This window comes from Anas platyrhynchos, chromosome 1 (assembly GCF_047663525.1).
Source record: "Anas platyrhynchos isolate ZD024472 breed Pekin duck chromosome 1, IASCAAS_PekinDuck_T2T, whole genome shotgun sequence".
Classification (NCBI taxonomy): Eukaryota; Metazoa; Chordata; class Aves; order Anseriformes; family Anatidae; genus Anas; species Anas platyrhynchos.
The window spans coordinates 23,487,906-23,515,299 of NC_092587.1; the positions used below are offsets into that span (position 1 = coordinate 23,487,906).

The following is a 27,394-nucleotide window of genomic DNA, read 5'->3' on the forward strand; positions in this document are numbered from 1 at the left end:
TTGAACAAATGTGAGAAGCCACAAGTCCTTTGATATCAATGCCATGTGGTGTTGGAGATTTTGGGAATTTACAGAATCATAAAATAATCAGGTTTGAAGGGATCTCAGGAATCCAGCTCCTGCTCCAAGCCCACGCAGATATGAGGTCAGACTGAATTGCTTAGGGCTTTATCCATACACATCTTGAAAACCTTCACAGATATAGAATACATCACCTCTACCAGCAATTTGTTCCAGTGCCTTACTTTCCTCACCTGAAAAAAAAAGCTTATTCTCATATCCAGTTGAAAGCTGCTTTATTTCACTTAAGTCTGTTGTCTCTCATCCTCTTACTATGCATGCCTGACTTAATCTTGATAATCTCTTTATACATTTTGGAAAGCTGCTATCAGGACTTCCCCAAGCCTTCTTTCCTTCAGGCTGAACAAGACCAGCCTGTCCTCACATCAAGCGCTTCTGCCTCCTGAGCTTCTTGGTGGAATGCTGTTGAACTTGCTCCCATTTACCAAAGCCTTTCTTAATTTGGGGCTTGAAACTGGATGCAGAATTATGGATTTATGCTTGAAGAGTTCTAGATTCTATGTTCAGTTGAGCATTCACAAACAAGTTGTTTGGCCTGCTACAGAATTGCTCACCCACAGAAATTTTTTGGTTTATGCCAAAGTCCACTTGAGTATTGTCTGGTGCATGGCTGTCTGTGATTTTGAACTTTCATGGGAAAAAAACAAATAGCTGCCTGTATATAAAGTGAGACCTCGTGTCTTCCTTCTAACCAGTGTCCAAAAATGGCCTCTGATAGCATAGGAATTGAGTGTTTTGGAGAATATGACATATTGAAAGGAAACTGTTCAAAAAAGAAAAAAAAAAGAAAAAACATTTGGCCAAGTATAGCCGACATAATTCAAAACTAGGGTGATTTTTTTTTTTTAGTGTAACATGATTGAAATTACCATACACTATTTCCTGTTAGTTTTCTTCAATTGGTATTTTGATCATCTTACACATTATTTCTCCACTGTTTCTGAATTTAAAAACGAAGAATGATTTTTACCATTATATAACATATAGAAATGTGTTTTGCTTTGAAAAGGAAAAATTTTTTAATTTTTCTTTAACATTTTCTTTGTTTCACGTGTTTATGTAGATTACAAATTATGTTTTTCCAAGATGTAAATTTCTGCCTTTATGTCTCATAGGAAGAGGAACTCGAAGCAACCACTCTTTCTACCTCCTTGACCCCAAAAGATGTCAAAATTAACAAAGCATTAATTCCTTTCTTGTATCATAATGGGATTGTAAACAGTGATAAAAACAGGATTATAAATTACATATGTGAGGGTAGCAAAGTAGTTGCTAATCAATATTTAGCATACGGAAAATACTTTTCCAATAGGCAGTAATATTAATGATAATGTATATGTATATACATCTATATAAAGCTATCATCCAAATCTTGGCTTTTTTTTTTTTTTAAAGAACCTAAATTTGAATATGTCTATTATCTGAGCTAGAGGAAAAGATTTTTTAAGATGCTGCTGTAGTACCATGTTAGCTCCCGAAACTATGGCTGAGGAATCATATTTGCAAAGAAAATGGCTGGCACTTATTTTTGTCACTGGTCTATAGATAATCTTTTAGCTTATCTTGCACTATAAATTGTCCTTGTTACAAGAGTGATCCCTTTTAGCCTGACTTACAGTCCTAAATTTACCTTCATCCCACACAAATCTGGCATTCACACTTCTTTTTGTAGAATTATAAAGTTGAGAGGATTATTTTTTTTCTTTAAAAAAATATTTCACAAGAAAAAGAAATTAAACATCATTTTGTTCTTTTCTCCCCATTATTTTTTGAGTTCTGTATTTCAACTCTGACAGGATGAGAAATATGTGGGATATGTGATATGAATACAATTGTAAAAGAAAGCTTGTATAAATCCAGAGAAATGGGTAGGAGTAAGAGGCAAGCACAAGGTATGTCAATACTACAGCCTCTCATAATGAAATCATCTTAGTTAAGTGGAGATACATAGTGGTGGAGGTGTTCCTTCATTGCAGTTTCATAGTAGTTTCACAGTTGTCTGGGTTCCAGGATTTTGAACTTCTGCTGGATTTTAAAGTCTTCACGTACAAGCAGTTCTAAGCCTGGACTTAACCTATGAGTTTACAAGGAGAAGCCTCTGTGGAAAATGCATGAGTAAACTGGGTGTGCTGTTGTGTACGCTGAAAGGCGTCAGTCTGTATTACTGCTTAGGTTCCTGCTCACAAATGAAAGAACTTCTGCAACCCCATCTCATCTCATTTTAATTAATTCAGAGAAACGAATCTTTTGAAAAACCTCTCTTTGCAGTAGCTAAATTTCTTTCGTATGGTTTGGCAAGAAATCTTTATTTTTAGAAGTGAGGAAAAAAGAGAGAAAGGAGCAAATATATGCAGATGCATTCGCGAGCCAAATTTTCTGGGGGAGGCAAATTAAAATCCCAGTCAATGGGTTCTTCTCATTCCCTTTTTTAGAGCTTTCTTCACTTCAGTCATTCCCAACCTGTGGGCTGTGGAGAAATATTAAAAAGGAAAATTCGGTTTGTTTTCAGTTAAAAGTTTGATCCTAAGTAATACAGCGATCCGAGAGAAAACAATCTGCTTTTGTTTCAAAAAGTTTTAAGGTAGCTTCTGTAAGGCAGAATATGGAGAGTACATCTGCCAGCTGTGCTTCATTTCCCTTGTGTGTGATTTGGCTTGAGTGTGCAAATCCCCTGTGAAAGATCCAACTCAAACCAAGGGTTGATCAGTTTTTTTTAAGATATTACCAGCCAGAAAGAGACAGGGACTATATACCTGTATTTTAGAATTCTCTCCCCTGTTTTAGCTTCTCTTTTGTTTTCATTAGTCTACTGTACATCAACCACTTCAGAAACAAGAAGCCAGGAATCTCTTACATGAGTTAGGCTCTTCATTCATGGTGTCAGCAGTTGAGTGTGGACTTGCAAAAGATGTTCACATGGCAGCAGTGGAATTTTTTAAATGGTGTAAATGCTTTAGCCCTGTGGAAACGCATTAGTCAAAAAAAAAAAAAAAAAAAAAAAAAAAAAAAAAAAAGGGTATGGAATCTTCACTTACTTGCTAATGAATCATTTGCCCTTGTGGTGATATTTCTATCAGGGTACAGTGCATTATTTGTCTGTGTATCTGTGGGCCTTGATTTCCACACATTCAGGTCAGACCATTGAGGGCTTATTCAGATATGAAAGTCCTGGCAGCATTGGTTGTATTTATCTACTGTGTTAGCAATGGAGGGGAGCCCATAGAACCTGCTCTTAGTTGAAAGAATAGGAAGATACGCTGCTTTATTGCTCTGTTTCTCAAAGCAAGGATCTCTTCATTGCGTGAGCTGGAGAATAAAAGGAACCAGCTGCAGAAGGCATGGGCTTAGTGGAGTAAAAGCAGGTGTAGAGGCAGTAACACACTATTTCTCGAGACTGCCAACTGCAATGCAAATCCAGCAGGTTTTGTAAAATTGACAATTTTGCTGCAAATTCTGATTCCTTTAGTATTCTGTGGGCAACCACACTGTGCACTCTTGCTTTATGTAATGCTGACATTCAGTTCTTCATTTCTTACATGAAGAATAACTGTAAGAAGCAGACAGGAGGAGCTGCAGTCCATTGGCTTTGTGGGCTGGAGATGCACACAAAACTCTGTACCATTCCGGACAGTTAGGTGAGAAACCAGGTCTGAAAGACACCATGGCAAGGCCAAACAATTCCAGAATTACAAAGTATTTTGCTTCTGTTGACTGAATTATTCCAACTCATCCTAAATTCTCTCTAGGGTGTTTCAGTTCTACTCCTGTCCTTTCTGCTCTGGACTGTTCTTACCTGTCTGTTCCCTTAAACAGACAAACAGTGGCCTGTGAAAAGGGAGATGAAGGATTTATGAAATATCCATGAGGAGGGGAAAGTGCAATAAAAGGGTTAACTTCAGTGTTATGCGAAGGTAACATGGAGAAGAAAAGGAGCACGTGGGGGATTGGCTTTATTACTTTCCTCAGAAATATTATTTTGGTATCTGGAATCTGATTTGAGATTGAAATGATGAACAAATTGTCCCATATTAGTCAACAGTGCTGGCACAATATACTGAATTAAGGCAAACGGACTTCATGAGTCAAGCTATGTGTGCTCTGATTCAGACGTGCATGCCTTCTGACTTCTGTTTATATCTGCCTTATAATTTGCGTTGTGCTTCCTTATTTTTCCCCTGTCACAACTTGTTTTAGCATAGCTAACAATTTCTTTTGTGTAATGTCCTTAATATCTCCTCCTGGTTGCGAAGAGGCGTCCATGCCCTGTGCTCAACATGTGCTAAATGACTGCTGCTGCCTGATGTAGTCAGATGACACAGAAACAACTCAGCACTTGGCAGGGATGAAAAGGGATTGCAAAGAAATTTGCTCCCCAGCGTGAAGAATCGCTCTATGACTATTTTGATCTTGCATGAGATTTGTGAAATACTGAAGTCAGGTTCTGAAGCGGTTCTAATTTGCTCCCGACTTCTGAGATTTTTGATTTTTTGGGGAGAGCATTGCTCCTTGCAAAAGATAGCTGAACAACTCCATGTCTCGGTGGATGCACTCCAAGCGTACCGTTTTCTCACTCTCTTCCTTCTCGCTGGAATCCGCGATGGGGAGATTTACTGCAGCCTTCAAACCTGTCAACACCCAAATGTGTGACACCAGTTCTCAACACATGTGAAAGAGCTAAGCTGAGGGACACAGTAATATATAGCAGGGGGAGGAGACAGAAGTTCTGCAGCATACATTTTGCTCAGCATGGAAAACTTTTCGATAAACTTGGCTTGGAAGCCGAGCAATGCTGTTATCAGCCTGCAGCTACCAAGGAGCTAGGACACAGCATGTCAGGAGCTGGATGCTGCGAGTCTCCCCCGTGTTGGTGTTACCACTGACAGGCTCTGCATCCCGAACTGTAGATTTGAGCTCAAAAGCTGAACAACTGCACGATGCCTGCTTAGCTTCGGAGCACTTGCCTGAGTGCACGATAACAGAAACTTTGCATGGGAGCAGCTGGAGCTGCCTGCACGAAGCAGGCTGCTGCTTCAGCCTGATCTGCTGAAACAGCACGAGGGAGAACAGGGAGAAGAGAGGAGCTGCGCATGCCTCCATGGGACAGGGACAGGGACAGGGACGGGGACAGGGACGGGGACAGGGACAGGGACGGGGACAGGGGCAGGAGCAGGCAGCAAACACTCGCCTGCGACCACCGGGGCTCTTCAGAGACCCCCAGAGAGCCTCACCGCGGGCTGGGAAGCACGCCCAGCTGGGCAGAGCCGATGTAAACAGTTCGGGGGGAAGCAATGAATATGCGTAGTGAGTCTGAACCAAACACACGAGTATGCAACAAGTGATGCCGAGGTACCCCACCACGGGTGGCGGCGCGACCCCACGCTCCCGGCGCTGTGGCAGAAAGCGCCCTCCTGTCAGCGTTACAGTGGTGTGAGGGGCTTTGCCCCGGGGGCTCGGTGCCACAGGAGCGTGTGAGGAATCTCTCCCCGCTTACACAGCGGAGAGTTTTTACGAGACGGAGGCTTATTAAAACCCTTTACGAGCCCCAGCCCCGAGCCGAGGAGGCCGGCGCTGTGCCGATAAGCGCCCTGCGGCCGCCGCCAGGCCGGGGCAGCCCGGCGGAGCAGGAAGTGCAGCGGGGCCTGGGTGCGCGCCCAGCCCGCCGCAGTTCCGCCTGGGCTGCGCCGGAGGCATGGCACGGCTCTGCCCGGCTGCCCCCCTGCTGCTGCTGGGCACCCTGCTGGGGACGGGGACCCCCCTAACGCCCGGCTCCCCGCTGCCGCCGGGCCCCTTGCTGCTGCTGGGCTCGCTGCTGCTGCCCGCCCGCCCGGCGCTGGCGGGGGGCCCCGTACCCGCGCTGCTCTGGTCGACCGCGAGGTAGGAGAGCTCCAGCAGGCACCGGTGCCCGCCCCGCTGCTCCCAGCGGGGCTGCGAGTGGGTTTCCTACCAAGCCGGGCCTGGCGAGGGGGAAATTTGCCTTACCGGGTGGTAAATTTGCGCCGTACGTAAACTTGCGGGTGGGTGAGCGAGCCAACAGGTGAAGCTACACGGTTTTGTTTGCGGTTCTGGGGTGCTAAGGCGAGCGGGTTTAATTCCTCACACTCGAAGGGGGTAGGATTTGTGCACCCAGAGGCAACCTTGATGTCCTCCAACAGAGCTTTCCTGGCTTAAAGGCACGCCGTAAGGCAGCCTCCCAAAAAGGAGCTGACCAAAAACTGCGTGGCCAAGTTTAATCTGCGCAGCTCCTAACTCCCAGATGCTGATTTTCCACTTCTAAGCTGCTTTTATTATTATTTTTATTTATTTATTTTTAATAACACTTAATATTATTTTACTAACATTTGCTTTGTGTGTAGGCATCAGCAGTTAGAAATAATAGACAGCAAATCTAGCGGAGAGTTCGTCTCCTGTCCTCTGCAAGAGCGTATGCGTTACACCTAGTTCAAGAGGATGCCTCATCTCAGCTGGGTATTAATTAATTTCCCTAATACAAACCATCACAAACAGCAGCTGAATGTGTCACTCTCCAGACAGCTGTCTCCAGGAAGAGCTCTCTTGCCCTGTGGCTGGCCTTGAGTGGAAGCTGTCTGCTCCGGGAGGGAACAGGAGGGACACGGTGGTGGGGGCTGCTGGTGGGCACGGCCACGCAGGGCACGTTGTGCTGCTGTGGCCATCAGCAACCATCCCATCGGGATTTGTGGGACTTGCTGCCTTTGCACCTCCATCGCCCTCTTAATTCCCAGAGTGCTGCTTACAATTGTACCCTTCTGTAAAGGAAAAAGGGAATCCAGCCAGTGGTTTCTTGGAGATAATTATCCTTTCAGCTGGTTGGGCTGAATTCACTTTACCTTTCGTGAGACTTTGAGCCATTCAATGTGTTTGAGGCATGATGAACTATCTAGCTGTCACTGGGAAGACAGACTAAGCGCTGCTCTTGGTTATGCCAGTGGAAATCTCTTGTCTATAGGCAAGATTATTAAGCTTTAAGTCTGAGAGCTAAATCCATTTGTGTTGTTGTTTTTGTTTGTTTGCTTCTTTTTATTTTTTTAGTTGCTTCTTAATGCAATGATTTTAATTCAGCAATAGGAGGATTCAGAAATTTTATGATTGTCAGGAGTTACACAGAAAAGGTTTTCCTGAAGAACAGTGTATGGTGTCATATAGACGAGCATGATGCTTTTTATTTGTTTTTTCATATGTCATGCTTTAATGTTGAGATCCATGGAAAAACTACATTTGAAAACATACATGTAGGAGGTGTTTACTGTGTTTGTTTCATATGTATCCTGGGCATTGTATTATTTTCTCTGCAGTAATTAATAACAACTTTGACGTATGTCTTCCCATCTCTTAAGCATTTCCAGAAACTGAACCTCTGGCCCCTGGGCAGCCCTAGCATACAGCAGTCTGAAAATGTTACCATTTTGATAAAGTTTGATTAGGTAACTTTGACACCCTCCACCTATCCCTCCCATCTCCCCACCCCCCAACAGATATAAGCAGATATCTCAATATCAAGGTTTTTGGTATTCAAAATACTTAAGCTGATCGCTTTTATAAACCAGGCACAAGAATAAGTGCTAAATTTCTATATTTAAAAGCAAAGTAAATGTTGGAGAGAGTTGTTAGGATAAAAGTGATCTCAAGAGTCTAAGAAAGGATTGGTAGCTTCCTTTGTCCTAGATCCTAGTTTATATAAATATTACACATGTTGTCAATATAAGCAAAGTCTTATCGGTTAATTCAGGGTGGTCATAAAACAAACTTTCCACCAAGATGCAATTAGCAGCTTGCCCTAGTGCAGATAGTTCAGGTCTGAACAAATCTAGAGCAAGAAAATCAGGATGGTGGACTGATGAAACTGGTTTCATGTTTCCATGAACAGAAGAAGTGTTCCTCCTATCGTGACCTCTGCATTTTTAAAAGGGGAAGTTTTTATGAGTGACAAATTAGTTCTTGTGTCTTGTGAAAGCCTGTGAAGCTAGTGTAAAGGAGATTTGTGTTATTTTATAAAATAAAGAGGAACAGGAACTTCTGTTTGCATAACTATTCTGTGCTTTATATCTTGGTACTTTGCAGTGATGTAAGGCTTTCGGTGTGTGGCCTACAGACTTATTGAAATCAGGGAACTATTACTATGAATTTTAAGAAGGGTAACTGAAGAAGTACAGTAATTATCAAAGGATTTCTGCTCACTTTGTGGAAATGTGTCTCACCAATTTAACCCTTTGGCTTCACTCACTGACCAACAGGAGTTGAGATTCACCCATCTCTTCCATCGCCCTCTCCTGGGTTAACTATCAGGACACAATACTGAACTGCTGAGCTCTAATAAATTTTGCTACTCTTTAGAATTAGTCAGTGTTTGTAAGGCAGGATCTCAGAAGAGCTGTATTAGAAGTTTAAAAACTCTTCTTTTATGCATTATTGTACTGTAATCATACCGTTCAAGCTAATGTTAGATGTAGAGGAAGCCTGCAACTGAGAGACATGCACAGTGTGCAGAGCATAAAGGAAGTGGCTGTAAACAGGGACGTTTACAAATCAAATACCTCTTCCCTCGAGAAGAAAAAATGCAGATCTGTACTTTGAGAAATAGGAGTGTTTTTTCACCAAACAACAATCTTTCTTTATTGCACTCAGAAGAAAGATGAAGTGGGAAAAAGACGGTAGGTCACAGTGTCCTGCTTTTCACAAAGGAATACTAACAGATCAGTAGATGTTCTCCAAAGTGACTTCGCCCTGGAAAAAAACAGCCTTTATCTTAAATCAGACATTAAGCTAATACTGTTAATATTGTTACTTTCCAAACCAAGAGAGACAGAGAGGTTCCTCTAGCATGTGATTCAGACCGGAAACATGATTTAGCCATTTCGGAAAAATATTCAAAAGAAATTTCTTTCTCTCTACAGATTAGAGAGGGAGCCTGAGGAAATAAATTAATTAAAATTAGCTTTTGTGATTGCCCTTCATGTGTCTGTTTTAGGATGACTTTTGCTTGTAGTTATTGAGAATTTATTGCTACTTTTCATTTATGCTATGCTTATTTTGGGAGATGAAACCTTTTCTGGAAAATCCAGATTATAAGTGGTTTTGAGGCCTTTAATGCCATTTGGGGTGTTTCCTAAAGCTGAAAGGACTTCACTGAAAAATGTCCTGCAAGGAGATATAGCATAAAAAGGATACAGTGGAATCAGAATCCTTTGGCCATCCACTTTTTGCCATAAGTTTACTGGGCTTGTATGGAGATACTCTGTGCTAGCATGCTTGAGGAGCTTTTTGATTTTTTTTCTTTTTTTTTATCTACAGGCACCAGTTTTCATTCTACTGGTGCTACTAGAAATGGTGACATGAGCTTTTTGTGTAGAAGTGATATTTAAAGATCGTTTCCAAAAGCTTGCTTAGCCCTTCTGTGCAGGGGAAAAATTTATTTTTTATGTGGTAATCATGTGGCATCTGAAAGAGACAACTGACAAGAACTGGTAGGCAAGAGTTCAGAAGCCAGCTACAAAGCAAGTACATAGACTCACAGGTTAGAGCAATGAAGTCCTATTATCTTACCATCTGTCCTCTTGAAGGTCCAGATACAAGCAATCTTGAAATCTTTGCTCCCATCAAAAATAAGTGCTCAAGTCTTCCTTCTGCCTAGGAAGAACACAGATCAGAGAATGTATCCCAGCTCTGCAATAATCTGTATGCTTGGACTTCCTGTCTGCCACAGCACTAAAGGGCAAGAAAGAAGAAAAAAAAAATCCTCCCCAAGCTTAGCTATCCTTCCTTTCCTTACTGCATTTTTTTGGCTGTTGAAGGAAAAAGAGAGCAGCTGAGCTTCGAGCTTCCTAATTCCTAGGCAGAGGGAAAAGCACAAATGTTAGCAGAGATCCTTGTCATAGGGAGCCCCCGTGGCTGAGGATGATGGTTCTGCTGTGAGGGTGCTAAGCCTGCTTGGCATGCAGATGACTTCACATGGCTGTGCATCTTTGGACATCAAATTTCATGTGTGCAATCAGGCGTAGCAATCGATACATGTGTTGGCCTGCTGCCTGTTTCATCCTGTGCCGTCCCGTACTGACCCGTTGCTGCCTGCTTGAGGTGAGGAGTTCAGAGGAATGGATGGGTTCATTATGTTCAGTAACGCACACCCTTGGCTTATCCACCATGCAGACACATATCCCCATTTCCTTCAGCAGTTCATTTAAAGCAGCTAACAAAACATACTGGCATTTCCCATCTGAATCACAGTGAGAATTTTTGTTGCACCCAGGTCACTGGCCTATGAAGTGAAGCCTCGCACACTGCCATTCATGGTACTTGGCAAACTATCTAAGAGAAGCAAAACACATATAATATGGGAAATAGGAGTATTAGGCAAACACTGCATTATAACAGAATTATTGACTAGCTGATGGAGACATTTTTCTAATGATGATGCTGGAGTTAATGAAGTTGACTGCTTGAAAGCAAAAAGGTCTCACAAAAGGTGCTTTTTCAGGTTAGATAGCAAGAGCTGCTTTGAGAAACAAGGAATAACTCAGAAGCAAGAGTGCTTTAAAATAGGATCATTACATTTCTGAGTTTTCTGAGTTCATGACAAAAGCATTTGCCATTGTACTGCTGCAAATAAAATGGTTTTGTTTCATGTGCTTTTACTTTTTATTCTTAATTGCAAGTCCAAAGAGTTCTCAAAATCTTCATTTTTTTCTAATACTAGGCATGAAATTGATATTACCAATTATCTGATTTGCAAAAATAAATGTAGCAAGGTATTCACTATTATTTCACTTCATACAAACCGCCCTTTAACATCTCTTAATTGATTCTATCTTCTTGTCCTTTAATACCATTAGTACTTTAGTGTACCCATGCAATCCATAAAGTCAGTATGAAAGTTAGTGAATTCAGAATGCCTTATCTTGAAGATTATATTTAAATCTTTGAAATCATGAGGCCAACTTTTCTGAAAAGTTGAGGCATGTCTATTTGAATCTTTAAGCTGATGGTCTTCAGAAATACTAATTAATGTGGGCTGTCAAACACAAATGAATAAAGTGGAGGTGCCGAGAAAAACTCAGAAAACATCAAATGATAATTTGTCAAATCAGAAAAAATAATTCCTTCCTGCACAGCAAGGTTTACCTCTAAAGCTTGAAAAGAAACAGCCTAAAGACTTACAAGAAATGAATTTAACATCTGCAGCACCTTGTCCTGAATGAGTCCCCACATTTGCTGTTTGCTCTAGTACACTCCCAAACCCTCAAATCTGAAGAGAACTAGGTATCCACTGCTGAACAACTGCACTGTTTTTATCTCTTCTTTGTGTGCAGTTAGAGGCTTTTGATTCACTCTCTGCAGCCTTCATTGGAATTACTGGTGAGTCTTGAAGTGAAATATGGGTTTCCCCTGTCAAAAACAGTACCGACCCCCCTCTGTGCATCTATCGCCCCTGTTCTGCTTCCACCTCAAGAGACTGCAAAGATTGTTTTAAGTCATAAAAACTTGTTGGGGAAGTCATTTCTGAGTTGTTTTTTTTTTGTTTGTTTGTTTGTTTGTTTGATTAGTTTCATCTGATTGATTCTATTCAATATATCAAGAGCTATACTAAAGCATATATAAATGCATATATATATGTATCAAAAGCCTGTGTGATTTTGAAAAATACTTCAATATTCATTTCTGTTCTGTCTGGGACAAGGAAAGACACTTGGAAACAAATACCAGGTTGCTGTAAAATGTATGGGCAAGACGTATGAGGAGAAGCTGAGGTCCCTTGGTTTGCTCAGCCCAGAGCAGAGCAGGCTGAGGGGAGGCCTCATGGCAGCCTGCAGCTCCCTCACGAGGGGAGCGGAGGGGCAGGCGCTGAGCTCTGCTCTCTGGGGACAGCGACAGGACCCAAGGGAACGGCATGGAGCTGGGACAGGGGAGGGTCAGGCTGGGGGTTAGGGAAAGGTTCTGCACCCAGAGGGTGGTCAGGCACTGGGACAGGCTCCCCAGGGCAGTGGTCATGGCACCAAGCTGCTGGAGTTTGAGAAACGTTTGGACAGTGCTCTCAGACACAGGTGGTCCTGTGTGGAGCCAGGAGTTGGACTCAATGATCTTCATGGGTCCCTTCCAACTCAGGCTATTCTGTGTTTCTACAATCTCAACTTCACCAAATTGCAACCGTATAATTACAGATGCGAAAGCACACAGTAATCCTCCACATTCTGTTCTTTATAGTTAGCACCATTCAGAGGGACTGAGTACCTGGTTTCTCAGGCCTTAGCAACCAATGGATGTTTGTGGAAAAGAGGAGCTTAAGCTTCAAGCTCTGGGTTTTAAATAGGATGGGAATACTGCCTTAGTCAAGTTGCCCAGGACCAAAATTTTCATAATAAATTTCATCCCTATAAACATGTTGCATACTGTTAAAATCCCAGTCAGGCATTGAATGAATAATGCCAACAATTTTACTCAGAACTATTCTTAGTAGTAACAAAACTAAATGGCCAAGTTATTTCTCTGTCCAGTCCTCCTAAGGACAAGTTAGCAAACGAAGTCATAAGCTTTTCTTGGTGTCTTTTGCCATTCTGTTCAGAAGAGCTCCTGCTCCTAGATAGGCAATTTTCTGAGCTGATTCTGCAGAAAGGTTGCTTCAACACAAAAGCTGTAGGAGAGAATGTATTTTTTATGAAAACGTCAGAAAGCCACTTTAACTTAACAGAAGGTTTATGAAAAAATGTTGTTTTATGACAACTTGTGGTCTAGCCTGACTTGTACTGCTCTCTAGCCACCAAGTGCCTGATGACACTGGAAATTATTTCAGGAATTGGAATTACCTTTGGGAATTCTCCCTGGAGGTTTTCGGTATATTCTTCATTATATGTAGTAGTTAATTTTTGGAAAGATGCAGCTGTGGTGCTGTACACAAACAAGAACAGCTAGTAATAGTAGAGAGAATTACCTGGACTGGACCAATTCCATTCCTGCTGTAACCCAGTTAGCATGATACAGACATGGACAACTTATTTTCCTGTGACATGGAATGAAAGTTATCCTGAACAGTAAACATGAACTTAATCCAGTGTTGATGATGTTTTTAACTGCTTCTGTACATTTGGAGAAAGAAGTGGTGTAATCATCGTCAGCAATTATAATGTTAAAAAAAATGATTTTCTTTGCAGATCCCAGTGGAATCCAGAGCCTGCTTTGCATGAAGGACACATTGTCTCAGCACAGGAGCTGGCTGTACTCTTGCAACCTGTTTTTAGCCCCAGTCCCAGAAATCTTGTTTTGTTCCTTCAAGAAACGGTATGTAACATTAATTCCTTTTCTCTTACCAATACAAAGTGCAAGTGTGGACATGGCTCCTTCTCACCAATCTGCTCTCTTTGTTTTTCAGCTTAGCATAGATGATTTCACATACTACAGTGAATCCTATGGTAACAAGAATCCATTTCAAAATGTTCAGGCAAGCATTTCTCTCTTTTATTTCTTTATATGTGTTGGGTTTTTTAATTAAAATGATGTAAGAAAGATGCAAACAGACAATAACTGGCAAAATTAAACTGAATTGCAGCAGTTTGCCAATTTAAATTATTTATAGAGATTATTTCAGTATAAGTGTATCAGTTAAACAACTCCGTTTGCAGAAGTGTGTTATGTGACTGTTTTATTTCAGAAGATCAGTTTTTCAGAATTATCTTAACTGGCAAAATTGTTCCTAAGCATGTTGCAATTTTGTATTATGAAAAAACTATATATACATGCATTAAAAACTCTAAGACTGACACCCCAAAGTAGTGTTTGGACGTCATAGGAAGAAAAGAAGTAAGGAATCAATTTTTTACTGCAGATTTTCAGAACTGAATGCTCATTTTATTTTTATATGAGGTAAAGCTGTCTTGACCCATCTAGACAGCTGATTTTGTCATGTTTGAATATTGTGCCTAGATACTGCATTGCTTTAATCTTCATGCTACTTCAGTAATCTAAAATAAACTCCAGGCATAAAATCTGAGTCCTCCTGAAATGGTGACGAACTTTATCTTCTGTTCTCACTGAAGAGATTCACAGATTTTGTGCTCAGCATTTCTGGTTATACTTACATGACAATTTATTGAACTGTAATTAGAGAAGGAAAATGTTCACATGTGGAAGTCATTAAGGCATTCCTGTGAGCAGTGCAGGATGAACAGAGCTATTAGTAACATAACTGATACAGAGTACGTGAGGAAGTGTTAATTTCTAACCACTATGTAGCAAGCTGTATGTATAATTAAATACATAAATATTTACATATTACCTGTCTTTGACATCTTACACATAAATATTTACGTATTATCTGTCTTAGACATCTTTCTTGTCTAAAAACCTCACATCTTCCTTGTATCCCTAACCTTCATATCTTTGCCATATAACAACATCTTAACACTGATGCAGGAACAGAAACAACTATTCAAAGTATGTATGTGGCTTTTTTTGAGGAATGAATGACAGTAATATTCATCTGTAGATTAAGGATCAGTGGCTGCATCCTCAGTCAGATGTATTGGTACTTCTCTGGTATGCCTTACCCTCTCTGGGTTTAAAATCTATGCAAGGTTGTCTGGAGCAGATTGTGTTCCTGCTTATGGGACTGCAAAGCTGTTTTGATTTTAAAATTCATAAGCTGTTTGGAACATACGTGGTACTGCTGCAAGCTCCTAATGATTCTGTGGTCTTATTTATGTAGGCCCTGGATGTTTAAGAGGAAGGATATTTGGTATTTTAAACTCTTCTTTTGCCTTTTAGTCGGGACCGCATCAGCACTGTAGAGTTTATATCCAAAGCTAAGTCTAGGGACTAATGGTTTTAGAAACTGGGTGGAATATTGAGTGGATTTGGGACATTTACATCAATCTTTGGTCTGTATCTGACTGAGCAGAGTTTTGAACCCTGCTTTTCAACAAACTGAAGAAATGTCAGTAACAGTTTGCTTGCTTTCAGACCTTGCCTCTGTTTTCTTTCTGTCTCAGAGTAGAGAAACTTTTTCTGATTACAGCATCTTCAGTACTGGAGTTTATTTAATCAAATTGGTAACCTTAACTCCAGCACTTCCTATATCTGTTGTGTTGGACTTGGCAATCTTTTCTAGTGTAGTTTTGTGGTGGATGAGATGCTGTAACTTAGAAAAAAGAAAACGAGATGTATAAATTAAATATTTATTTTTCACGTACATGCCCATAATGCAAAATTCTGATGATGTGTGTGTGCATCATCACGTAGCTTTTAGGGCCAGAAGGGATCTTCATAATCATCCAGCTCCATCCTGAGTGCAACAAAGGCTACAAAAATTGTCTCAGTTGCTATCACATCAGTTGTATTCCTCTTGACTTACTTTGGGAAAGAAATCTCTGTCTTAATCATGCTATGAAAGACACAGGACAATGAGAAGGTCAGGTCTGAATTTTCTCACTGGGGAAATTAGGGTCTTTCATATTGCATAACCACAAAGTTTTATGCCTTCACAATCTATATTATACAAGTGATTCATTAGGCCATTATAACCGTTCCATACCACTCGAGTATCCTCCTTTGAACTTTGGCAATGCAAATTTATTCACAAACTTAAACCAGAGATCTCATTTAGAGTGTGTATGTGCATGTAGCAGCACGTGTACTACAAGAAGAAAAGTGTTATTTGTAAAAGAGTTGTAGGCTTGTAAACCACAGAGACATTTGCAGATATTAGATTTGTTCAGCTACATTAGCAGCTGTTCTGAGCTTTTGGGATCAGTGGTTTTGTATGCAATAAAAGAATTCTATTTCCAGTTAATACAGAAAGAAACCTTATATGTAGATCATTTATCTTAAACATTCAAAGAACTTCTTAATTAAATAATAAAATACAAAGATTAGCATTTGGGGAACTTCTTTTTGTCAAGTAGTCACCTATCCTATGAACTATTTTTCTTTAATATTGGCTTTGGCTTTCCCCAAACACTACTCAGCTCCTTAGAACTGCCATGTATGGTAGCACGCAACAATTAGTTGCCAGCTGTGCTGCTACATAATTATTATTGTAAGTCATTGCCATTTGTGGTTCTGTGTCTCCACTGTAACATCACTCAGTGGTCATTTTTCTAGACTGAGAAGCACTGCTTAGTCACGTGCAGCACAGAGGTGCTGCTATAATTTTGATTGCCTTTGTTGCCCTTCTCTGTACCTCTTTGAGTTTTATTGTGTTTTTGTATTTGATAAGGGGCCATGCAGAATTGCATACAAATCAAGATATAAGTGCAACATAATTTATTCAGTGACATAACAATTTCTTTCGTTCTGTTCCATAGTCTTTTCCAAAATACTAAAAAAAAGACATACTTTTTTCCCAGTTTTGACCATCATCAGACACTGAACTGATATTAAAGCTTCATTCGTGAAGGGTGACACTCAGTTCCAAGTCTCTTATTGTGTGCATAAAATTAGTGTTGTTCTTTTCTCACTCTGTGCTCTTCTAAAATCAATTTACAATAAATCTCGTCTTGTTGCTGAAGGAGCTTTCCCAAAATTTGCCCCTGCTGTTCTCTTGCCTTCGTTACCTCAAATCAGTCAGTGTAATCAGCAGATTTCAATAGCTCAGTATCTGTGCCTTATTGCCAGACATTTTATGATCATACTGGACAGAACAGACCCTAATGCAGAGGTTCACCTTTCTCTGCTTTGGTAACAGGTGTTTTTTTTAGCCCTTGCTTGCTACCTTTTTACCTATGCATCATCCACGTGAAGACCTCATAGTATTGTGAAGACCACACAAAAGCAGCTTAATTTCTTTAGGAGTCTTTGCTACAAGATTATGCCAAGTGCTTTTTGTGAATCCAAGTACACTGTAACAGCTGGAGCTCCCTGGTATACATGCCTATTGACTCCTTCAGAGATATCCAGCAGAATTGTGACACACAACTCCTTTTTGCAAAAGCTGTGTCAGCCTTTTCTCAGTATAATCCTGCAATATTGTTATAGTCAGTACTTTATTCTTTAAAATTGTTTCTCCCATTCTTGGACTTCAGGTTTGCTTGTCTGTAGTTCCCCAGATCTCTCTGTAACCCTTGAAAAACCTGGTGTCATGTCTGCCACCAAACAACACAGTGGTTGGAAGGTTTGTTCAACAATGCTTTCTGTAGCCGAAATGCATTTTATTAGCTAAAGTGCATCGAATCAATTTCCATTAAAATTATATGCATCCACCTGGAGATCACAGGTACAATTGAAAAATTTGTAAGATAATAGTAATGGCAAAGCTAAAATGCAACAATAATGTTCTTTGCAACTATCCGTGTCTGTAGAAACAGATGTAACTTCAAATCAGTTCGAATAGACTTTTTTTTTTAATAGATGAACCATTGACCAGTGCTGTAGAAAATAAATACAATACTTCAGTATTTTAAACAACACACTAACAAGTAAAAGATCTCTTCTCCATGCAAGAGCCTGCCCACTTCAGGTGTAGGTTCCCAGATGTTTCCAGAGGACTCTTTTTTCCCAAGAGATATTTGTATTATAAGACTGCTTGCCAGTTATGCTGCCAAACATAAACTAGTTAAGAACAATGAGTGTGCCTAAATGATCCTTCATAGGTGAGCACGTGAGTCTTTAATAAAGATTTTAATGATACGTCTTTAATGATAGACCTAGATGTACTCCATTCCAGCTTCAAATTGCTTAGCTGTAATAGCAACACAGTTAAGACAGTACTGAAACCAAAGCTGGGCAAGTTAGTCCAAGCACAGCTTTATCATAATTCAGCTACTTAGCTTCAGGATGGCTGGACATGTAGATGGTGTCATCTCATGCCTACCTTCAAAAATGTACAGTGGCAATATATGTAATAAAATCATGGACCTGCTTGCAATATTTCACTCAGGAGAGGTGAGTGAATTAAAGAAAGAAAGCAAATTAATCAGAGTAATTTAGCATTAGATGTGCTAAAAATTCTCGTGTCAATGTAGGAATTTCTGTTACCAGTCCATCAGGTCAATAGGAGGATTTTTTTTTTCTTTTCCCTTTCCTGTTCTCAGATACTGTGTGTTTATACCCCCTTGCTTAGTCCTTTAGCAGAATGCAGAGTCAGGTGTTTCTCAGTAGTTCTCTTCATCCTCTGCCCTCTTTTGGAGGTCTCTTGTTTTGAAAACACATTGTAGTTGAAATGCTAGAATGCCTGGAGCAACATATGGGTATTTTAAGAACAAGTGTGCCGCGGCCAAATGTCAGGAGGCACAAACGAGAGGCATGGGACCAAAATGTCTGTCTGATGCTAATGAGTAGGTATCCAGCTGTGTGTGCCCTTCGAATGGAAGAGACAGCTGAATACCAGTGGCTGGAAGCTGAGACAGATGGCAATGCAGGACTGGTTAGGAGCAGAGGGACAATTCAAGCATTCCTCAGTAATGATGCATTTTATTTTTTATTCTACAATAAATGAGTAATCTACTTAATACATAGCCTTGGAAGAACTGGCTGCTGCCATTCTGTCTGCAGCTAGGGGGCGAGGGATTAAAGTATCAAAAATAAACTGGAATAATTGACTACTGCTCAGGGTTGTAGCTCTATATTAGTATATGTAAAAGAAACTAAAAGGGAATGTATCATCCTTCCCTTCCAGGAGGTGCTAAACACCCTACTCAAAGACCAGATCAGTGTTTTCTGCTCTATTTTAATTTCTGCAGTTATTTGTCTATCAGTCTGGCAAATCAGACAATACTACATAATCCTCCCATATGAGCATCTATAGAAATGTGAAAATAACTAACCTTTGTCTAGGAAGGAAAACATGTGAGCATTTAGAAAGAACCAAGGGAGGTCAGAAAAGTGGCAGGCAGCCAGAGAGCAGACAAAAAGAAAAAAGAGTAGGAGGAGAAAAGTGTTAGCAGCACAACACTCGCATCAGTTAGAGGGAGAGAGTCTATAACAACTTGAATATCTGAATGTTGGATCAAGTGACAGACTTGATCTGGAGTTAAATGTAGAAAATGCAGAAGTGAAGTTAACAGGTTTTAAACTAGGACTCAGTGAAAATATATCTTCAAATCTTCACATTAAATTTTGGGTATCTTAATTTTGATCATTCTCAAGCCTACATCTTGCATTTTCTTTCCCTGAATATTCCGAGTGAATTTTATTATTCAGAACAATCTTTGGAAAGATGTTTTTCAGCTTTGCAGGCTTCAAATTTATAGAGCAAGAATGTTTAAAATACATTTCACTCAAGTATTTTCACCAGAAACTCAGCTATGGGAAGTATAAGTAAAATCATATATACACTCTCTGATGCTTGATTATCTGAACTAGCTCAGCTTGAGCCTTATAATTTGCATTGTGAATAGAAAGAATGATAGCACATGATATGAAGTTTGTGTGTCTCCACACCAAGAACAAGCTTAGAATAGTGCGACTGGGAGGGATCTTCAAAGGTCATCTACTGCCTGACCTCCTCAGGGCTGACAAAAAGGACATTATTCAAATATCTCTCCAACACTGATAGGCATGGAGCAACACCCACCTCACTGGGAAACCTGTTCCAGTGTTTTACCACCTTCATAGTAAATATTTTTTTCCTAATGTCCAGTCTGATCATCCCCTGGTGCAGCTTTGTGCCATTCCCACACATTCTGTCATTGATTACCAGGGATCAGAGACTGGCACCTCCTCCCTGTGCTTCCCCTCCTCATGAAGCTGTACAGAGCAATGAGGTCACCTCTCAACCTCCTCTTCTCCAAACTAGACAACTCAGGTGTCCTCAGCCTCCCCTCACAGGACATGTCTTCCAGCCCTTTTTCCAGCTTTGTTGCCCTCCTCTGGATGCTTTCAAGGACCTTAACGTCCTTTTTATATTGTGGAGCCCAGAACTGCATGCAGTATTCAAGGTGAGGCTTCACCAATGCAGGGACCACCTGGCAATGTTCTGTTTAACGCATCCCAAAATGTGGTTTGCCCTCTGTGCTGCCAGGGCACACTGCCGGCTCATGCTGAGTCTCCTGTTGGCCAGCACCCCCAGATCCCCTTTTGTTGAGCTGCTCTCCAGCCACTCATCTCCCAGTCTGTACCTGTGTCCAACATTACTCTGTCCCAGGTGCAGAACCCAGCATCTTCCTTTGTTGAACTTCATGTCGTTGCTGATTGTCCAATGCCAGTGTCTCTCCAGATCCTTCTGCAAGGCCTCTAATCCCTAAGGAGCCTATGTCACCTCCCACTTTAGCATCATCAGCAAAGTTGCTGAGGGTGCATTCAATTCCTGCATCCAGATCACTGATGACTGTGTTGAACAGGCCTGGCCCTAAAACAGAGCCCCGGGGAACACCGCTGGTGACCAGCTGCCAGCCAGATGCAGCCCCGTTCAGTACGGCCCTGTGAGCTGTGCCATTCAGCCGGTTCCTCACCCAGCTGAGCATGTACCTGCTCATCTCACAGCTCGACAATTTGTCTAGAAGAATACCATGAGGGACAGCGTCAAAGACTTTACTAAAATCAAAAAGGTTACATCTGCTGCCTTCATGCACCTGGTGAGTGGCCTTATTATAGGAGGAGGTCAGATTACTGAGGCAGGACTTTCCCTTTGTGAACCCAAGCTGACTATGCCTGATAATAGCTTTGTTCTTTAAGTGGCTTTCAATATCCCCTGGAACAATCTTCTCCATAACTTTTCCAGGGACTGAGGTTAGACTAACAGGTCTGTAGTGTCCCTCATGCTCTTTTTGTAGATGGGTTTAACGTTGGCTAGCTTCCAGTCATCAGGGACCACCCCAGACTCCCAGGACCTCTGGTAAATTGTTGAGAGGGGTCCAGCTGTAACCTTCACTGATTCTTTCAGCACTCTGAGGTGAATCCTGTCACACCCCATGAATTTACAAACATTCAGCTGATACAGATGTTCCTTTACAATTTCAGATTGAAAGTTAGTGCTCCTCCAGGCATGGTCCTCCAACTCTGAGATCTGGGCAGCCTAAGATCAGTCGTTGTTAAATAGTGAAGCAAAAAAGGCATTAAATGCCTCCACCTTTTCCTTCTTGTTATCCACTCCAAGTATCAGTCCAGTGTTTTCCTTTGACTTCATCTTGCTGTTAATATATTTGAAAAAGCCTTTTTTTGTTGTCTGACACCACAGAGGCCAATGTCAAATCAGGTTGGGGTTTGGTTTCTCCCTGCAGATGTGAAATGTAGCTCTGTACGCTCCTTGTGAATTCAGACCTTGCTTCCAAAGGTCACATTTTTTTTTTTTTTATTTCTGCCCTAGTTCCAGGCAGGGTTCCCTGTTCAGCTAACCCAGTATTTTGCCCCATTTGCTTGACTTGTGATAACTAGCTCTCTGAAAAGCATAAAGTTTGCTCTAAAGTTTGTCCATGGTGACAGTTCTTCTGCAGAACCTAAAAATGCAGATTTATTTAAATAATAGTTAAAATTAGACACTTATCTGTACTCTGTGCTATACCATTAAGATGTATACAAAGGAAGGGAATTTGTTACGCAAAGTATGTCTCTGTGCTAAATACAGCTGCTGGAACTTGAGGTGTCTGACACTGATCCTTTCTACCTACGAGGCCATTTAGATCCCATCTGATGGTCATCTGATGAGCTTTCATATCATATCATCCGTATCCTGCCTCAGCTTTTCCCCCCATACTCTCCAATACATTCTCCACCTTCTCCTTTCTCGGCTTGCGATCTTCTGTGTCAGCTGCCTCTCCTCTTCCAACACACACATGGAAGGGACTGACATCACTGTGTGTCTTAAGCTTGCCCCAAAAAAGTGCATGAATAAGAGCAATGCAGGTGCCAGTTCACTGCCCCTTTCCAGGATCAGCCTGCAGTCAGCACCAGGCTGCTGAGATCTTGCTTAGTGTTTATCATGGTGGTTCCTCACCTTGTGTATTAAATTCAGAACGTAGAAAAAAATTGGTTTGTGTTTAATTATTAACCATGTAAATAAACTGTCCATAAATTTGTTACAGGAAATTCTTCAGTCTTCTCCTTCATCTCTAGTTTTGCCTGCTGTTGACTCCAAGGCTACCAGGCAACTTTTGAGCTTTCTTCAGGAGTCGGGAGATTGGAATTTAACAAACATGACAAATCTCGATGTCTCTCACCTGGAAGTGAATACATCTAAGCCAAACTTACTTGTGGTTCAGCTACAACCGCTTGTCAGGTAGGAGCTTGTTGTGAAAGTATCTGACCAAAAGTATGCAAGATTTTTACATCTTTTTTGAAAATATCTGATATATTCAGGAAATTTAGAAATCAAAAGGGAAGGTTACAAGGTTAGCAAAGTTATTTTTTCCTGCAAATGTGTATCCGGTGTTTTTTAATGTCCTCTGATGAGCTTACCAGGTATAATAGCTGAATTATGTTGAAAAAGTCAGTCAGGCGTTCCTGTTTTGTCTGCCTCATTATATGAGAACAAAAGGACAACTAATAAAAATAAATGGCAACACACTTTAAGCAGAAAAGCTGAATTATTTCATGCAATGCATGATTAACCTGCAGAATTAATTGCTAGAAGGCATTCCAGGGGTCAAAGCACTGGCAGGAAAAATAAACAAATAAACATACAAACAACCTAGAAGTAAAAATGAATAATGAGACTGTTTTTCATCACTCTGGAAGTAGAAGGAGGGCTATAACTCCTCCTGTTTCCAGACCTATGACAACTGCTGCCTAATGGAGGCAGAGGCTTCAGGTGGATCCTAGTGCCTGGCTCTTACTTGTAGGGCTTTTACATTGCTGTGGTTTGTCTGGTACAGAGCGCTCCTGGAGGCTGCGTATGGGTCACAAACCCTATCTAGATGGGCAGCTATTTCACAGAATCACAGAATTTCTAGGTTGGAAGAGACCTCAAGATCATCGAGTCCAACCTCTAACCTAACGCTAACAGTCCCCACTAAACCATATCCCTAAGCTCTACATCTAAACGTCTTTTGAAGACTTCCAGGGATGGTGACTCCACCACCTCCCTGGGCAGCCCGTTCCAGTGCCTAACAACCCTTTCAGTAAAGAAATTCTTCCTAACATCTAACCTAAAACTCCCCTGGCGCAACTTTAGCCCATTCCCCCTCGTCCTGTCACCAGGCACGTGGGAGAACAGCCAACCCCCACCTCTCTACAGCCTCCTTTAAGGTATCTGTAGAGAGCGATAAGGTCGCCCCTGAGCCTCCTCTTCTCCAGGCTGAACAAGCCCAGCTCCTTCAGCCGCTCCTCGTAGGACTTGTTCTCCAGGCCCCTCACCAGCTTCGTCGCCCTTCTTTGGACCCGCTCAAGCAGCAGAAAGCTGTGAAGTCATACTGAGTATAACAATGCCAATGTACCTCAAGGAAATAAAAGGCATGCATATAGTGAGACCCTCTGCTCAGCTTCTCTTGCTCTTTATCTTCCTCGATTGCTACTTCAGCATTCATACCTGTCAGTATATGGTGCATGATTGGATGGGTCCTAAGAGAGTGCAATTAAAAATTACACCAATAAATGACACCCAATCTAAAGAGCTCATGTACAAATTTCAGATGAACACCACCAAATGCAAGGATAACTGAGGAGAGAACAGTCAAAATAGCATCAGTAGTCTGGCTTCTCTTCAGCTAAGGAGGTTTGAGGTTTTTGAGGAATCAGCTGAAGATGTCATCCTTGTATAAACTGCTTTGCAGAAGGGTCATGAGGAGATGAGAAGATGATGGAGGGACTTTGTAGGCTGATGCTGAAAGTTACACCTTGATTAGTCAGCTCTTGTGTACTTTTCTGGGTCACGTTGTTGTCTGTAAGAGATTTTTAACTGTCTTTCTCACATATTCTTTGTAGTGGCTTAAGTGAGATTTCCACCCTGGAAGCAATGGCTGAAAATGGTAAGCAATATGACCAAGATGTCACTAACATTTCACCATTTAAGCTTGTGTTCTTGCTTAAGCAGATTGTGTTCTCTGTTTTTCCAGTTGTTGCTGTAATGCTTTAATGTGACTATTTAAAAGGTTTTTTTTCCCCACCCACGGTACTTACAAGCACACAATTATCATAGTGTTGAAGTACTGAGTGAGTGATTCAAAACCCACTGAAATGGCTACAGCTCTGTGACCCGAAACATAGGGATGATTCACCTCTGCCTCAGGCACGGGCCTTTGCTCCTGCTCTGGGATCCTCCCAGTGCAGAGTGTGAGCCCTGCATCGTCAGCTTGGACTCCTCTGGCAGCCAAAGGTCTTTGCGGAGACCCTCTGATGGAGTGAGCAGGGAATGCTTTCCCAATCTTTGTGAAACAATACCGTTGCCCTTCATAGCCTTTGATTTTAGAGTCTTTCATTGGTTCTGCAGGCATTAAATACTGCTTGTTAAAGATGAATCTCTTTGTACAACTCAATGTTAAAACTTTTCTTGTACAGTATCTGGCTAAAAAAGAGGTGCCACAGACTAAACAGGCAGTGAGAGGCATTTTTGGGTGTTTGCAGGGCTTTGGCTTATTACCCTAAATTAGAAATCAGGTTACAAAGTCTGCAAATGACTGCAGTGGTAGTTTCAGGGACATGCACTGCAATGTCCGTGGAGTCTATGACAGTTTCTACCCAGAGCAGGGGGTGGGAAATCAGAAGCAGATCTGAAAATCAGGAGAAATACCTTTGTACTGAAATCAGTGGTGCAATCTTTTCTCCTTTGTTCTTGCACAACTGCAAAGTTACTGTCTTTTAGACTCAATTAAGCAGCTGGATTTCCATCTCTGAATTGCAGAGAAGTTAGAATCATAGAGAGGTTTGTATCGGAAGGGATTGTCAAAACTCGTCTAGTACCAAACCCCCTGCCATGGGAAGGTACCCCTCCCACCAGACCAGGTTGCCCAAAGCTCCATCCAGCCCGGCCTTGAATGCTTCCAGGGATGGGGCTTCAGCTTCTCTGGGCAGCCTGTGCCAGTGCCTCACCACCTTCAGAATGAAGAATTTATTCCTAATATCAATACCCACTTCTGGTTTAAAACCATTACTATTGTTCAGTTCTCCCTTCTTGTCCTCAGAACATATCAGATAGGAAAAGCTTTGGCTTAATGTTGGCCTTGGCTAAACCTTGCCCTCCTTAAAGGCCATTTTTTTCATCAGCTGCACAAAGTCAAGAACAGGCCTCCCAAACCTTGTCTCAGCCTGCTTTTGTTTTGGAACAGCAAAGTTAATGCTCCTGTCCCATCCACCTTTGGGATGGTGAAGGTATAAGCTACTACCAGCTTTGTGGTTAATGTCAACTGGCTGTTATCAGGAAAAGGTGTGTGCACGGGGAAGATGTGCCACTTCCTATGGCCAACTGCAAAATCTGCGCTCAGTGTTCTGAGTCACAGCTGTGCTCTGGAGAAGTGGTAATGTGGGCTGCATCCTCACCTTCTGGTACATCTGCCAAAGCAGCCACTCAACGTGTTGCAGAATAAAACCTGGAAATACCATCAGCAGGAAGTTTTAATTCAAACGAAAGTTACTGAGCCACAGTTCCTTAAAATTATCCCACTGAAAGTCTGTGCAGCGGGTGGGACAGACTCAGAAGAGGGTCATTGCAAAGGTATTAGACAAGAGTCCCAAATGTCCTTCCAAATCTTGTGGTCCAGGTTCCATCTGGTGTAGGTGGCTGAATACCGGTTGCAGCATAACCACAGCCATTTGCTAAACATTGTTGTCAGTACACCCTTCAAGGTCGTAACTGCTTGCAAGGCCATGAGTTATTGGTGTTTGTTGTGGAGTGACTGCTGGTAGATTCTACTTGGATAAGCAACCAAATATACTCTGTGTCACATACTTGTAAGGCAACAAGAGAATTGCTTACCCTTAAATACTGCTTTTTTGTTTGGTTGTGGTTTTTTTTTTTAATACTATCAACAGTAAGCCCAAAGTAAACCAGGACAGACCTGTATTATGCTGCCTAGAAGTTCACAAAGCCTCTTACGTTTGTCACAGCTACTTCTTTCCTTTCCACTGTAGATGGCTTTAAAATCTGACGTAATAAAATGTCAGAGAAATCTCTCCTGCTGTTTTACTCACTGCAGACAGCAATCTCTGTCAGACAGAACAAATGGGCTCGGATTCTGCCCAAGGGAAATGTACTGTTCTGAACTTTCTAGACGCTGGAGTAAGCCAGAGTTTTAGCACATTATTAAAATGACATTCATGAGAAAATCCAAACTGGAATTCAGAATCCAAGCCTGCTCAAGGTTCCAGGGATTCAGACTTATGTCTAGTCTCTCCCTCCCTACATGATAGAGATAGGCAGATATGGGGTTATTTCTATAAAATAGTTTCTACAAAGATTATTTTTTACTCCTTTTTTTTTATTGTAACAGCATTTTTAGGTTGTAAGCCCTCCCTTTCTTAGCCTTGATTCAACAAAAGTGTACTTTTTCTTCTTGCTTTTAGTTCTGTTTTCTTTATGCTTCTTTTCAGTATTTCTTCTTTATTTCCTTTGCGCAAAATAGTGTTTGGGAGTGTTACTCAATTTTTGCCAGTTTTCTATTTTTTTTTCTACTCAAGAGAAGTTTGCATTCTGTCTTATCAGTCTTACCTGCTGGATGCAGCATACCTCAGAATCAATGAGAAACCTGCCTACAACTCCATCTAAGATGAGGTTCTTTAATGTTTTTGTGTGTATTCGTCTTTCTGCTCTGATTCACAGTGCATTTATTTTTCTGCTCTTTCTCTTCTCTCCCATTTTTCTTCTTCTCATCTCGCTCCATTCTGTTCTTTCTCTTTTATTCATAGTTGTATCTTTAGTTTCATTGTACTAGTTTATACCTTTAGTTTCATTTTACCTTTCTCCTTCCAGAACATTTCTTCTTAGTTTCTCTCTTCGATCCCTTCCATCCATGTGTAAAAGCACACAAAGAAATTAAGGTGGATTAGAAATTAATAATAGCACTTATCCTGCAGTCCCTGGTGAAATTCAAGGAATATGTCTTTAGTGAGACAGAAAAGCTTAATCCTTCCACTAGGGCATAGCATGCAATTATGCTAACTGAAAAAGGTTATCCTGGACAAACTGTTTTACATTCACAGTTCTACGTGGTGTTTCTTTGATTCACACTAACTGAAAAACCTGCAATAAGACCACTCTAAAATCCCTCTAACAATATTACCATCAGGAGATGCCTCTTGTTCCACTGCAGAAAGAGCCGGGGATAATTAACATTCCTATATAGGCAAGGAATTGAGGTGCTTTAAAATAGCGTGTACAAATCTGGGCCCTTTTCCTCGGAGAATTTGCAAATATTTCATTAGCAAGGTGGAATGTTTGGCTGCTTTCCTGGTCACAGGAAAACAAAGATCTATATCAATTTCATTGTCATAAGGATGTTCACAGCAGCTT

At 41.2% G+C, this 27,394-nt stretch overlaps 1 protein-coding gene and 1 long non-coding RNA gene across 3 annotated transcripts in view; one reads left to right on the plus strand and one right to left on the minus strand.

Moving 5' to 3' along the window:
- Positions 1-1,824: 1,824 nt before the first annotated feature.
- LOC113843748 (uncharacterized) lies at positions 1,825-6,537 on the minus strand. Of its 2 annotated transcripts, none has more exons than XR_005264933.2 (3): positions 6,061-6,537; positions 3,117-4,706; positions 1,825-2,548 (listed from the first exon to the last, which is right to left on the minus strand). It is a non-coding gene; the product is annotated as an uncharacterized lncRNA (long non-coding RNA). The 2 variants fall into 2 exon arrangements; XR_003497440.3 differs by having other exon boundaries at positions 1,825-3,040.
- ATP6AP1 (ATPase H+ transporting accessory protein 1) overlaps positions 5,610-27,394 on the plus strand; it is a 55,550-nt gene continuing 33,765 nt past the window's right edge. Inside the window, exons 1-5 of the mRNA XM_027458052.3 lie at positions 5,610-5,955; positions 13,239-13,365; positions 13,457-13,525; positions 22,038-22,231; positions 23,875-23,918. Of these exons, the coding sequence (XP_027313853.1) occupies positions 5,771-5,955; positions 13,239-13,365; positions 13,457-13,525; positions 22,038-22,231; positions 23,875-23,918 (619 nt within the window). The 5' untranslated portion in view covers positions 5,610-5,770. The remainder of the gene's footprint in view (positions 5,956-13,238; positions 13,366-13,456; positions 13,526-22,037; positions 22,232-23,874; positions 23,919-27,394) is intronic.